The sequence below is a fragment of the Mobula hypostoma genome, chromosome 19 (assembly GCF_963921235.1).
Source record: "Mobula hypostoma chromosome 19, sMobHyp1.1, whole genome shotgun sequence".
Taxonomy (NCBI): domain Eukaryota; kingdom Metazoa; phylum Chordata; class Chondrichthyes; order Myliobatiformes; family Myliobatidae; genus Mobula; species Mobula hypostoma.
In genome coordinates, this window is record NC_086115.1 from 30,331,817 (window position 1) to 30,347,053 (window position 15,237).

At 40.0% G+C, this 15,237-nt stretch overlaps 1 protein-coding gene across 1 annotated transcript in view; it reads left to right on the forward strand.

Annotated features, from left to right (window-relative positions):
• The window catches only part of pcdh15b (protocadherin-related 15b), a 785,155-nt gene that overhangs the window by 407,444 nt on the left and 362,474 nt on the right, over positions 1-15,237 (forward strand). Inside the window, exon 17 of the mRNA XM_063072091.1 lies at positions 11,718-11,846. Within this exon, the coding sequence (XP_062928161.1) occupies positions 11,718-11,846 (129 nt within the window). The remainder of the gene's footprint in view (positions 1-11,717; positions 11,847-15,237) is intronic.

Below are 15,237 nucleotides of genomic sequence, written 5' to 3' on the forward strand. Positions count from 1 at the left end.
TGCCATGATGATACACACAAAATCTGGTAACATTGCAAGAATCATTGAAGAGCAAACCCTTCAGCTTCCATAAAAGAATATAATCTTGCATTTACATATCGGCTTTATTGACTTCAGAATATCTCAAGTATTTCAAAGTCAAAGTAAAATATATCATCGAAGTATGTATATGTTACTTTATTCTAATATGAGATTCATTTTCTTACGGGCATTTACAGGAAGATATGTGCAGTAGAATTTATGAAAATCTAGACATAAACAACCAATGTTCAAAAGAAGACAATTGTGCAGATAGAAATTAAATAATACCAAGAATATGAGTTGTAGAGTCCTTGAAAGTGAGTCTGTAGGTTGTGGAATCAGTGCAGAATTGAAGTGAATGAAGTTATCCAGACCGGTTCAGGAGGCTGATGTTTGTAGGGGACTTACTGTTCCTGATCCTGGCGGTGTGGAACTTGAGGCTTCTGTACCTTGTGCCCAATGGTAGTAGTGAGAAGAGAGCATAGCTATTTCAAACAAAAGAATCATTTTGAAATTTAGTTAGCATTACTGTGTGGAAAATAATGCAATTTGCACAAAGCAAGGTCATGCAAAAGAGCAGTATAATAATAATGCAAACATGAGGAAATCTGCAGATGCTGGAAATTCAAGCAACATATACAAAATGATGATGGAACGCAGCAGGCCAGGCAGCATCTATAGGAAGAGGTACAGTCGACGTTTTGGGCCGAAACCCTTCGTCAGGACTAACTGAAAGAAGAAATACTAAGAGATTTGAAAGGGCGAGGGGGAGATCCAAAATGCTAGAAGACAGGAGGAGCTCCCCCCTCCCCCTCCCACTTTCAAATCTCTTACTATCTCTTCTTTCAGTTAGTCCTGACAAAGGGTCTCAGCCTGAAACGTCGACTGTACTTCTTCCTATAGATGCTGCCTGGCCTGCTGAGTATAATAATAATGCTTACTTTTTCTAAGTGTGAAACAATTATTAATGTAGGAGCTACACATCTGTTTTCTATCTGCATTGTAGTCTGTATTGCATATTTATTATGGTAGTTAGCCACATGGGTGGGGCATGGTATAAGCAAAGGAAATTAGTTACGTATTTGTGCTTTATTCTGGGCATTTTAGAGCTGGGGACCAATGAATGTCATATCTTTTGTTGACAGCTTAATTACACTTAACTTCGCTTAATTACATTTAAAATTGCATAACTCTTCTTACTTTCAATTAGGTCTATTTAAGTACATTTAATATCGCTAGTTTTAGTTTCATAAGTTTCATCGCTTCAAGATTGTATGTTTTGCTACCTGTCAATAAAGAATTGAATACATTACTTTGACTTTGTGGGGCATTATCATTGTATTGATCTTGGGGTGGGGGGGGGAGTCATGTCATACAAGGATAACTACCCATGGGGTCGTCAGTGGTAGCATGGTTTGTTTGAGTTGCTGCTACATTTAGCTTCAATACTGATGTCACTCCCTTTCTCATCTCGAGTAGACTTCTGTAGGAACTTTGCCTTCCACCTGAGTAAATGCAAGGACTTCAGTTTAATGACCTGTCTGAGAAAAGGCACCTGACACTGGAACATATCTTCAAAACCACACTATAAGAGTAGATGACATTTTATTTTGCTTAGTTCTCTCAAATGGGATAAATACAAAGCTGATCTGGAAAGAGTACAGCAGTAGGCATTGAAATTGCCATAAGTGAGTTACCTAAAAGGTCCAAGCTGTCTGTGCGATTATAACCACTGTGGATTTTACTTACTTACATGAATCACCGCTGCTCTTCTGACTGTTTCAGGATAAAAGTGAAAGTTCTTGTTAGGAAGCTGTGCAGTTCTTGGGTCCGTCAAATTATAAACAATCCGAAATGTATTGATGCTGCATTCTAAAAGCACATTGATTAGAATAAAATCGTGGGTCACTTTTTATTGCTTCCTAACTGGTGAAGTTCTACTTTTACAGCCACAGTGTTTACAATGACTCAGTTTGTAAAGAAAAAGAATAGCCACATTGTGGGAGGGTACTTCCTTGAAATTAAAGTTGATTTGGTTCAGCTTCTGAATGCTATTCATTTCAGGGCTTCTTTTATCAGTTGCTACTTGGACATAAGGCAGAAAAAAAGTTATCTTTAAATTTTTTTGCTGTTAATCAAGTATATGTTATTTGCATCGTGGCTAAATCCAAATATCATTGGACCAGAATTTGTGGCAACTAAGTTAGCCAATTTACTTAATTTCTGCTTTGGTCAACTAATTCATTTGGCAGTTAGATCTAGAAATAGAAGTGTTGTGTACATACATCTATTGATGCTTCTGGACACATCTTCAGTGATGTTCCTGGAATCATTGGGTGTTTCGGGTCTTTCAACATCATACGACCTCCTCCAGGTGACCCAGCCGGGGCTGATCAGACCGCAGCTTGTGTCCGGATGGCTAGCTACTTATGACTCCATGGCTCCCCTCTTTTGAGCCACAGCCGTCTTGAGGCCCTCTCTGCCGCATCGGTGGTACTGCGGATGGCTCTCCTCTTCCTCTCTCCCTCGATGCCCAAAATGCTGAAGGTTCTAACTAAAGAATGGGCTACGAATCCCCTACAACCAACCTCCGCTGGGAGACACCTCACTCTCCATGCAGCCTGCTGACAGTTGCTGACCAGTCCTGCGTACTTGGAGAGCTTCCTTTCAAAGGCCTCTTCCAAGCAATCTTCCCATGGGACTGTCAGATCCAGCAGCACCAGTTGCTTAGTCGACTCAGACACTAGGACAATGTCTGGTCGCAGGGTGGTGGCTGCGATATGGTTGGGGAACTTCAGCTGCCCTTCGAGGTCCACCAACAGCTGCCAGTCCCTTGCAGAGGTAAGAATGCCTGCAGATGTTCTTTTGGCAGGTATTAGCTGCTCCCCAGCTCTGACAAAGGCAATGGTCTGCTTGGAGGGTCAGGACCGCTTCGCCCACTCAACTCCTGCGCTGACGGCTTCAGCGATGGTCTTCAGGACCTGATCATGCCTCCACCTGTACCGTCCCTCAACAAATGCCCTTGCACAGCCGCTGAGGATGTGCTCCAGGGTTCCTCACTTGGAGCACAGTCGGCACGCAGATGACTCTGCCTTGCCCCATGTGTGCAGGTTTGATGGGCTTGGAAGCACATCGTCCACTGCCTGGATGAGAAATTGGATGTGGTGTGGTTCAGCTTTCCAAAGATCAGCCCAGGTCACTTTCCTTTCAACCGCATTCTCCCATCTTGTCCAAGCTCCCTGTGGCTTCATTCCCACCGCCTTGCAGGCTCTCATCTCCTCCACTACTGCTCTCACCTCCTCCTGAACTAGACGACACCTTTCCTTCCCTCTGGTGTCTATTTGGGGAGTTGGAAAGGATCCTAGCCCAGCTCGGCCTCGTGTGACCACTCCCAGCGGCCTCGTGTGACGCAGCCTCGCCTCTCCCTCCTGAACAGCTTCCTCTGCCCTCCACTTCCTGCCAGTACTTACTTGGATCCCTGCTCTAGCCACCTTCAGGTCACTTGAGTCCCTATACTGTAGCACTTCTCTGGCTCTTGTTACCTTGAATTCTTCCTCCAAGGATTTGAAGGGCAGTTGCAATTTGTTGTGGTGTCCATAGAGTGCGATGCTGCTCAGGCTCTTTGGCAGCCCCAGCCATCTCCTGAGGTGGTGGCTAACCCTCCTCTCTAAGGTTTCGACTGTCGAGATCGGAACTGCATAGACGAGGAGGGGCCACAGGATTCTGGGAAGAATGCCATGCTGATACACCCAGGCTTTAAACTTCCCAGGTAGGCCAGACTTGTCCACAGATTTCAGCCAGCCATTCAACTCGGTGCAGGTTGCCTGAATGGATGTTGTGTCCCTTAAAGAGCTGTCAAAAACTTTGCCTAAGCTCTTGACTGGCTTTTCTGTGATGGTTGGGATGGCTGTGCCTGCGATGCTGAACTGGAACTTGTCCTCCACCTTTCCTTTCCTCAGCACCATCGATCTTGATTTGGCAGGTTTGAAACGCATCTGGGCCCACTTCACCAGCTTTTCGAGCCCTTGCAGAATCCTCTGGCAACCTGGGACTGATTCTGTGGTGACTGTGACGTCATCCATGAATGCCCTGATAGGTGGTTGCCGTTGAGTGGAATTCATTCTGGGCCCTCTGCACTCTGGTTCAGCAGACTTAGAGAGCATGTTCATGGCTAGGGAGAACAGTGTCACTGATATAGTGCACCCTGTGACGATGCCAATCTCCAACTTGTGCCAGGTTGATGTAATTGCTCCTGAAGAGACACTCATCCTGAAGTTGCTGTAATAATCAGTGATAAGGTCTCTGACTCTGCTGGGGACGTGATATTTGGTCAGTGTGAGCTGCACCAGCTTGTGCGGAATGGAGCCATATGCATTTGCCAGGTCGAGCCACAACACTGACAGGTTGCCCTTGTTCTCCCTGGCCTCCCTGATGAGCTGTGTCATCACACCAATGTGCTCCAGACAGCCCAGCATCCCTGAAATGCCACCTTTCTGGACTGATCACTTTACTGCAGTGTTTTAACTTCCGTTTGCAGCAAATGACAAGAATGTAAAGGGCCATCATCATCAGTCTAGTTTGAGAAAAATCATACTCCATATATCCCGCATCTCCTTCCATTACTTTATTTTCTTTCAATAAATCATCAATTCTATCCGAAATTTGCTGATCCAGTCCTCTGCTAATGCTTTCCTGGAAGTATGTGCTACACATTTACATTCTGCATTAACTGAGTCGAAACTGTGTTGTCATCGTTCCTGTGGATTCCCTGCAGTTCACGCTAAATATTAAACTGGAATAATTGCAAACCTTTCATGCTTGAATTAGAATTTTTGTAAGTAACATCTCGTTCAGAAATTCCTTGCAATGAGATTGGCTGCAATGTAATTTTGTTCAACAGAGTATTTTGTGAGAATCAGATTTTTATTTAACTGAAGTAAAGAGCACTTATGTTTATTTGTATTTCAACATGGAATGTGTTTTAAATGTATAATTCAGACTTCAGTTAGGTATAAACAAATGTATTTTTAATATTTTCCTGGGAAAATTAGTATAGATTATTTTCACTCTAATATGTCCTTAGATTGGTTTATCTCTCTATCCCACTCGACTGGTGTAAAGCAGAGGTATGATTTATTTGCTATTCTTTCTGGACAAGAGAAATCTGTCCTAGCATGACAGAATCATTGTTCCTTTGAGATAGCTATCATTGTAACTGGTAGTCCTTCCTGCATTTTTTAATCATCTCCCTGTGTTTTCTTTTCCCCTTCACTTTCTTCTGTTGTCAGCATCAATCACAGTTACTCTTGAGTAACTGCACCATTTTTGGCATTGGTTACGTTTGGACCAGCATCCAGAACTTTTCATTTTGACAAACACGCATTTCCAACTCAAGTGTTCAGTAGATTGTTGAAGCTGATTACCAATTACCAAGACAGCATTCAGGCAGTTAAATTGATGGCAATTCCATATCATGTATAAATTTAAAACGCATCAGAGAAGTCAGAGGGAAGGGAGGTTGCTCATTAAGTTACATATAAAGATAATAGCAAGTTCCTAGTTAACTGGGGAAAAGTCAATTGAAAATCTTCCTCATGGTAGTGTCTGTATTCTCACCTGCAGAAGTAAGTGATGTGGATAAATCTATTAAAGGAAAAGCATCTGTTATTGAAGCTAGTTAACTTGCTGAACTTGCTACAGCAACTCATGCCAAGTTACTTGCCTTCTACCTTACCCGTAGATCCTTGCACTCACTCATTTGTTGTCCAAACATTCCAAAGAATTCATGTATTGTCCTGACATATCACAGGCTCGTCTTCTGAAGTGTTTCCTCTCCAGCACTGTGTGATTTCCCATTCTCCTGAAAATCCTAAATCATTATCTAAGTGGCATTCTGGGCAGAATGGTCTGAATGTACTTTCTTTCATAGGGGGTTATCTCATCCCTTTGTACTTCTCTGGTTCCTTGTAACCTTTAGTTACAGGATTGTTTTGAAGTCTTGTAGTGGCCTCTTTAGTTGCTTCCTTTCCAGTATCTTTCACAGGCATCAGGATACAATACTTGTCTTATTTGCTACCCTACAAAGAGGTGGACATGTGCCCATCCCTTACTGGCAGAGACCCAGTCACTGCTGCAAACACCTCACTTTCAAAAACTGCCTTTCAAAAATAGTTATTACCCTACAGCCATCAGGCTCCTGAACCAGTGCAGATAATTTCACTCACCTCAACACCAAACTGCTTCCACAACCTACAGACTCACTTTCAATAACTGTACACATTTATTTATTTTTTATTTGCACAATTTTTCTTCTTTTGCACATTGGTTGTTTGTACAGTATATAGTTTTTCACAAATTCTACAGTATTTCTTTATTTTTCTGTAAATATCTACACCAAAGTGAATCTGAGGTTAGTATATGATGACATATACCTCCTATACCTAGTAAAGTAACCATTGAGTGTATGTTCATGGTCTTCTGCTGTGGTAGCCTATCCACTTCAAGGTTTGTTGAGTTGTGCATTCAGAGATGCTTTTCTGCACACCATTGTAGTAATGTGTGGTTATTTGAGTTACTGTCACCTTCCTGTCAGCTTGAACCTGTCTGGAATTCTCCTCTGACTTTTCTCAGCATCAAGGTGGTTTCACACACAGCACCATTACTCACTGGACATTTTTCATTTATCACACCTTTCTCTGTAAACTAGTGACTGTTGTGCGTGAAAATCCCAGGAGCTCTGCAGTTTCCTTGATCATATTTCTTCCCTATTCCAATGTTTGGTCTGAACAATCACTAAACCTCTTGATCGTGTATGCATAAAACATTGATTTGCTGCCAAATGATTGGCCGATTATATATTTGCATGAATGAACAGCCATACAGATGTACCTAATAAAGTGCCCATTGTATGTACATCTTCTTCATGGGCTCTTAGCTCCCAGTGGAGCATAGGCCATTGATAAGGTTGAATTTCATGAATTCAGTGTATCACTACCTGTATCTTCATCACAGTACTTCCCTTGTGAACAAAGCTACCTGTCTTTGACATATTCTCATTCTGAGTTAAATTCCTTCTTAGGTCGTGAAGCAATAGCCATCATATTCTCAGTTTCCTCAACCTCTATTAGAGCTGTGGCAGGTGGCTCTGGTCTTCCCTTACCAATAGGTACAGATTTTGCGACTCCTCAAAAGCCCACCTGACCTACTGCTATTTTTTTTTGTGTAGAGGCCACTGCACCCCAAAGCTTCAGTGGTGTCTGGATATCTTATTTGGCCAAAGTTTCAGTTCTCTGTAACACATAATCCAAGCAGACAATTCAATCCACGTCCATGATGGCTGGTGCATTTCTCTGACCACAGTAGCTAACTGGACCAAACTGTCTGTTCTAGCACCCCAACGGTTTATCTCTCCCATAACTTGGAGAGCCCTTTATTTATTAGTACACTACATCATTTTACTCTACTTCAAGATATTTCCAGGACAGGTACAAAGCACAGGTGATTATGCAGATGTGTTTAACATACAATTCTCAGAACATTAAGTGGTCTTGAATAATGTGCTAAGAACAAAAAAAAATTCCTCCCAGCGAGTTGTGGTGGGGTGAAGGGGTCTCAAATTTATTGCTTCAAAGCCTAATGGAGGTAGATCTCCAACCTCATTTAAAATGTGCCAAGATGATCAATGGAATGGCCACTAACTGCATTGTAATGGACCAAGGGATGGGATGTGGGATTAACCTGAATTTCACTTTGGCCACCATGGATTAGAGGGAGTGAATGGCCCTTCTGTATGCTGTCGATCTTCATGGTTCTTCAGTAATGATATCAAAGTATCTTTTATGTATACTTCTTAGCATTAAACTTGCAGGGTTATCTATTGAATTCCAAACATTACGCACGAAAATACCACTGTCATAACAGTAGAGAATATCTTGATGTGCGCTTAAGTCCCTAAACAGTAGTTATGCAGAATTTGATCTGATTGATTATAGGAGTAGATATTAGTGCTTATGATACTAGAGGAATTCTCTTGAATTACATTTCAGTAGATCAGCTAACAATTTGCTGTGTGAAACCTGGTTGGTTGCTTCTGCTGTTTGCATTGCGTTAGGGTGTTAAAGTTTGTCTATAGTGGTGCACATTGCCCTGCTGTATCTACAATCAGTGAGAGCTATTTATTGATCTCTGGCTGATACAATGAGTTCAGAGACCATAATTCACATGCAATGCTAGTTTGGCATTAGAGGGACATTTTGAAGTTCAATGCCACAATTAACATTCTTTCTTATAATAGGCATGGTCTGAGCACATGTTCAAGAGCTAGAATGACCATCCCTTTTAAGCCCTCTTTAAGGGGATCATCAACCACTCATTGATCAGTTGTTGGTAAAATTTTCTTTTTGGCTTTTACCAGTTGCAGGGACTATTATTCTTTCTATATTTGGCTGAAATTATGAAATTTTCTGAGGAAAGGTGCAGCCTTTCCATGAGAGCTTTCAGTAATGTATGATTTCTGCATTAGTTGTCACTCATCAATGTGTGCATATAAATACAGATGACAAGAAAAATAAGCAGTAACCGCAATTGTAAGATGACATCTACTGAGAGGAGAAAACTGGGGAATAAGAGTACTCTCAGTGAGCCTTTACCAAACTTACTTACTTACTAACTTTAAGCCCATCACCCCTTCTAGGACATAGACCACTAACAGCAGCTCACCAGAGTCTTCTATCGTTGGCCAGCCTTTCAAGTTGTCCCCCAGATGCAGCCCATCTTCAGAGAATCTTCCTCTCCCAGGATGAGGTCTTTGGAGTTTCTGTTGCTCCTTCTGTTTTTACGGAATGGGGTTGCTAGCCCCCATGTTTAACCTTCCTCTTTTTACAGCCAGGCTTGGAACCGTCTATGGCTGAATTATTTACCTACATTGTTCAGTGTTTATTTCTCCTACCTGAGCCTCAGTTTGGAGCACTGAGTGAAGCATTTCTACTATAGTACAAAAATCCTTACTGAGCTGTGCTGTCTGTTCAATTCACATCAAAACCACAAAGCAGAGCAAGAACTACATTGTCAGTTGTAAATTCAGCCAACTCCATCAGAGGCACAAACCTCTCCACCATCAAGGACATCTTCAAAAAGTGATGCCTGAAAAAAACAGCATTCATCATTAAGCCCCCCTCTCCCCTGCCTGAGATATGCCCTCTTCTCATTACTACACTCAGGGAGGAGGTACAGAAGCCCAAAGACATATACTGAACATTTTAAGAGCAGAGCATTTTCTCCTCTGTCAAAAACAAACGAGAAAATCTGCAGATGTTGGAAATCCAAGCAACACACACAAAATGCTGGAAGAACTCAGCAGGCAAGGCAGCATCCATGGAAATGAGTAGATTTGACGTTTCAGGTTGAGACGCTTTGGCAGGACTGAACGTTGACATTACTCTCTTCCATAGATGCTGCCAGCCTGCTGAGTTCCTCCAGCATTTTGTGTGTGTTTCTTCCTCTCTGCCATCAGATTTCTGTAAAGTAATGAACCCATGAACACTATATCACTATTTTTGCTCTCTTTTTGCACTTTATGTATATGTGTAAAATATTTTATTGGAATTTGTAGAATATTGTGTGTATTGCATTGTACTGCTGCTGCAAAATAACAAATTTCATGGCATATGCTAGTGATAATAAACCTCAAAATGATTCTGATTCATTGGTTTTCAAGATGAAATTCCAAATGATTGATCTTCCAGCAGTTGTTGTATTACCCAAGGGGACCAAGAAAGGTGTTAGCAACCTTTAACAAACAATGACAAAGCAAAAACATAGACAAGCATTACTTAATATTACTGTGGAACATGTGATAGTACAAGGATTCATCCCCAAGTTTCCCTGTAGATAAGATTTCCAACTTCAAGTGACTATTTGAGAAGAAATGCTATACATGGAAATCATACACCTAATTTTTGGAAAGATGAAGAACTGATATGCTTAATTTATTGCTTTTAGTAATTCCTTTCCAGGTCTTGTTTAGATGACACCTTTTAGAAGAGCATAGGCAATAGATTGGCCTTGAATAGCTGAGGATTGATGAATTTGAAGTTTAGGACAAATATATGCAATTAGTTCTGAAATAGAAGTAGGAAAAGAATAGCTGAAGTATTCAATATATTTCATGTAGCCTGGGGAAAAGTACACACTCAGGACAACAAATACTTTTTCGGGTTTTAACTCCTTTATCGGTTTTCAATGTTTAAGTGCCAAAAGAGGATCGCGAAACAAAACAAACGCATTTACAACCAGTTCTTGCCGTTACAATCTCAGCTTAACTTTCGATCCACACCCTTGTGTATGGACAGAATTGCGTATGCAGTATAAAAAATACCAGAACTAATACGGTACAAATACAGTACTAATACAGTACAAATACGGTAGTGGCAATCCTGAAGGAACACAATACAAACAACATTAGAATCCCACCCACCCTGCATCTTATACATAACAGCGAAAAATGTAAGCGAATTCATCTCATGTAAGACGTACACACGTGCTGAACTTCCGAACAGAGACTAAACATTCATGTTACGCGGTTACATGCACAATCAGTCCTGCTACAATAATGTTAGACGAAAGGTACACTTTGGCACAACTTTTATAAGGTATTGCCTGGTAGTTAAATTACAGGAAGACTGACCTACTTGGCTGGTGAGGAACTTTGCCCAAGCCGCGCAATCCAGCGTTGAGTCACTTACTGGAGAAAATCTAAAGCATCCACATGTAAAACATGTCAAATTACCGATATTCTCGATCCACCAACAAACATAAATGAATTCACATGGATATTGTCAATTAATGCTCACCTTTCCTCACCATGACCAGCACACTCTGGGAAGAACCCAATTCCAACGCCTTACCACATCTTCAGCAGAAAGCAAAATGGTCTCCCGACTATCCCGCGCATGCGTAATGACATCACCGTCTCCCTTAAAGGCACAAACAACTATTCTAGCATTACCCAGATGGATGCCTAAGTACACTTTTAACGATACTGAATAAGATCCGACGGTCACCCAGTTACATTCATGTTTTTTTTCCTTCTGAAATTTTATGAATTGTAACTTGCTTTATAACTTAAGCTATTAGCTCATATCCTATTTAAAAAGGCCCCAGCAGAGAGTAAATTATTTTGAGGAGCTTGTAAAATAAATTACACAAGCTGGCAATAAAAAGCTTGCAAATTGAAAGTTTTAACATTGGTATTCAGCAGAAATAAACCACAGAAAAGTACATTTTTTGTTGTCAGTTGTAAAGCATTTATATTCTGAGAGCAAGTTTGGAAGAGTTAATGAACATGGACCAGAAAATCAGGAATGCTTTGCAAATTATATGTATATATAGTTAAAGAAAAAAATTACTGTCACCACTGTGCACCTGGACATGATTCACTAGAGGGTTTGATTAATTATCTCATTTTTTTCTGCTTGTGATCATGCAGGGAAATATTTGCAAATTTTAAAAGGCTATATTTTAGATTACTTTCACACTTAATGTTTATGCCAGAAGCAGCTTTTTAATGCCCCCTGCTTAAAGAAACAGTTTTGTAGCTTTTGTTTTGAAGTCAAAAGATGCATAAATTGTGTCCATATTTTTTCAAATTGTTTTCTGCTGTGAATGATCATTGTTGAAAATAGTTTCTCTTTCCTTAGACTTCTACAACTACCGTCAACATAATGGTTACTGATGTCAATGATAATGATCCAAAGTTTGATGCCATCTTTCTTAAGAATTTCACTGTGTTGGAGGAAGAAGCAAATATCTACGTTGGACAAGTGAGGGTAAGACATTTGAACTCATTTTGCAAACAGTTGCCTGGCAGTTGGACCAATTAGAAACTCTTCTTTTTGTAGAAAGATATGTGATGTATGTTTTAAGCGACTGTGCCGATTTTCATTAGAACTAGTGGCTGTTGATCTAACCACTTTCACACAGAAAGCAGTCTTGGAGATAATGCACACTACTGATGATATCATCACTGTGCACATTTCCCTTTATTCTTTTGATGACATAGTTTGAGTTTTTTGTACTCAGCTAACTTAGAGTTCAGCTGGAATACAATTCACTACTTTGCAGCTTTTTTTGTAGTTTAAAGACACCACTGACATTTGTCTGGCCATGTGATAACTTCTCAAACACCATCTGCAGCCCACAGAATCTGTTAAGTTCACTGTGGTGTAACCTGTGTCTAATTGCACAATTACTCGTGAAGACCTCTTTATTCCTTTGAATGGAAGTTTTTTTATTACTGAAAGAATAACAGGCTGATAACTGGCCTCACAGTGTGAGATGGGGATCTTGTTCCAAGAGACAAACACATGCTTAACAAAAAATCTTATTCCCAAATTGTCTATTGAAACATTTCCTACGTAAATCTCTGTGACAATGAACATCTTTGTAGACTCGGGTTTTCAAAGATAGTCAGGACTAAGAGATATGACCTGTTTGGGAAAGGTCTTTGACCATGCTCTCAGATCAGCAATGCTCTCTCCACCTAGATCATCTTGACTGACAGTCTGTTGAGCATAAGATCTTTCCTCAAGTCTGCAGTACATCTGTCCTGCTTCCCAGTTTTCTGCTCATTGCTGGATTAGAGAGGACAATTTATTCGAGAGCAGTCTGTCTACATCTCTTGCTACGTGTTACAGGAGTGCAGCTGTGACCAGACATCTCCCCACTCACCCACTCACATAATGGTGGCCCAGCCATAGGATTTCTTGAGCAGGTCACAGCTCTTGGTTATGACTGAAAACCTCAACCAACAAGAACATTATCAAGTCTCTTGGTCCCTACGGGATTACGGGACTATGGCATTAATTAGTAGTTCCACATTGCGCTGGGTGAACTACAGTGCTCTCTTCCTGTCCTTTTCCCCTCTGAAAACTCTTGACACTGGTATATTGTACCTTGCTGTTTTCTGTGCTTGCCGGGTAGAGTGCCTTTATTCAAGATTTAGGATTATTGTCACTCTTCAGTACATGAGTGTTGAAGAGAATGAAATAGTTATTACTCCAGATCCGATGCAGCATAAAAACACAATAAGCATAAAGAACAAAATGAAAAACAAAAAAACCACAATAAATATATATGTAAAAGCAATTCTATAAAACATAATGTACAAGTAACTGCTATTTACATAGACTGATTGAAAATAATGTGACACCCGGTGATATGTTTGTAGTGGTGGTGGAGGGTGGTGAGGTGGGTTAATGGGTGGAGATGTTGATCAACCTGACAACTTGAGGGAAAGTAACTGTTTTTGAGTCTGCTGGTCCTGGCATGGATATTTTAAGGCCTAACTTCCTTGTAGAATTAGTGCACAACAATGTGTATCCAAACGTACCTGTTGCGTATAACAGTGCAGATTCCATTTTGCCAAAAAATTGCAAAATACCTTTGTGTAATGTAACAGATTTTTTTTGCCAACTTTTGTGATTTATTTTCCAGGAAAATACTCAATGTTAATGATATAAACTAGATACTTTTGGTTCATTAACTGCCTTAAATCGAAGTTCTAAGTACAGGTTAAGTATCCCTTATCCAAAATATCAAAATCCAAAAACCTCCAAAATCTGAAATTTTTTTGAGCACTGACACGACACCACAAATGGAAAATTCGACAAAGTGCTACGACGATGCACTGGTCTCTGCACATGACAGTCAATTCTCAGAAGTGACCTCACATATGTAATGAACAGAATGAATGAAAAATGGGAAAACACTGAATAAAGCGAAAAAATGAAGATCTTGCACATATATTGAAAGAATGGATTCATCAGTGTTAGTGAAAATATACCGTTTAACGATATGCTGATAATGAAACAAGCAAAGATCTATCACGACAAACTGAAAATGTTAAGGTAATTATGAATATTCAGCAGGATGGTTGCAGAAATTTAAGAAAAGGCACAGCATTAAATCTTTTGAGATTAAAAAAAAATAAAGATAATGCATCTGCTAATCATGAAGCAGCAAATAAATTCATTGATGAGTTTGCAAAGATTCTTGCTGATGAGAATCATAACACCAGAACAAGTCTACAATGCTCATTGTTTTTATGCCTTACATAAAACCTAAAAAATAATGAAACATAAATACAGTGGTTTTGATCAAAACATCTTTTCATCAAAACACGACATCATAGGAGGAGACTGAAAGCCTGCCATTGTTTATTGTTGTTCACGATTCAGGTATTCTCCCGATGCTGCCATGCTGCTTTTGTTACCCTGCACTATATATTTTCATTATATTAATGGAATGTAATAATTTTTTCCCGTTAAGTACATATGTGTGATGAGCATGTGTAAAACAAAAACTGCTTACTGGTAGCATATAGATTCAGAGTTCGAAATGATAGTGATCCCAAGCTATCTAATTATACATTCTGAAATCCAATACACTTCTGGCCCCAAGCATTTCGGCTAAGGGGTACTCAACCTGTACATGCTTCAGCTGTAGAATGTTGAAATTGCTTTGGTCCCACCATAAAACTGAATTACATTAAGCTTTATAAATTAGTTTTTAATTGATTTTCATCATAATAGGTATCTTGCTAGTGGTCAGAAATTTTATTTCGAACTGCAGCAGTTGGTAACAACAGAGGATCTGATATTATGTCAGCAGGCAAGTGATTGAAACTGTACAGGAAGCACAATTACATGAAAAGATTTTGTTGTGTACTTTGTTAAAATAATTAACTGAACTCATTAATCAATACATCACAAATATATTGAACAGTGGAATTGTAACATGGGAAATTTAAGTAAGATTCATGAACCAACATTGTGACTGAAAGTATTTTTAAGCATGATAAATATACTCTGCAACCTGAGAAGCATGCTTCTTGGCTGTAAACTCCTTGCATTGGATTCCAATTTGAATTTTGCCCTATTTGGATTAGTGCTTTAATATGGAGGGGGAAAGAGGATTATGGGAAGAAGTGGATGGGTTCAGTGAGAGATGTGGAAGTAGAGATCTTCAGAACAAGTCCCTCTAAGCAGCTAAGAAAGCTTTGATGAAAGGTCTCAGTCTGAAATGTCAAATGTCTATCCCCCTCTGCTGATGATGCCTGATTTGATTAGTTCCTCCAACATTTTGTGTATGTTGCTTAAGATTTCCAGCATCTGCAAAATCCCTTGTGTTTAGAAAAAACACTGGCAGCTTTCTAAGCCT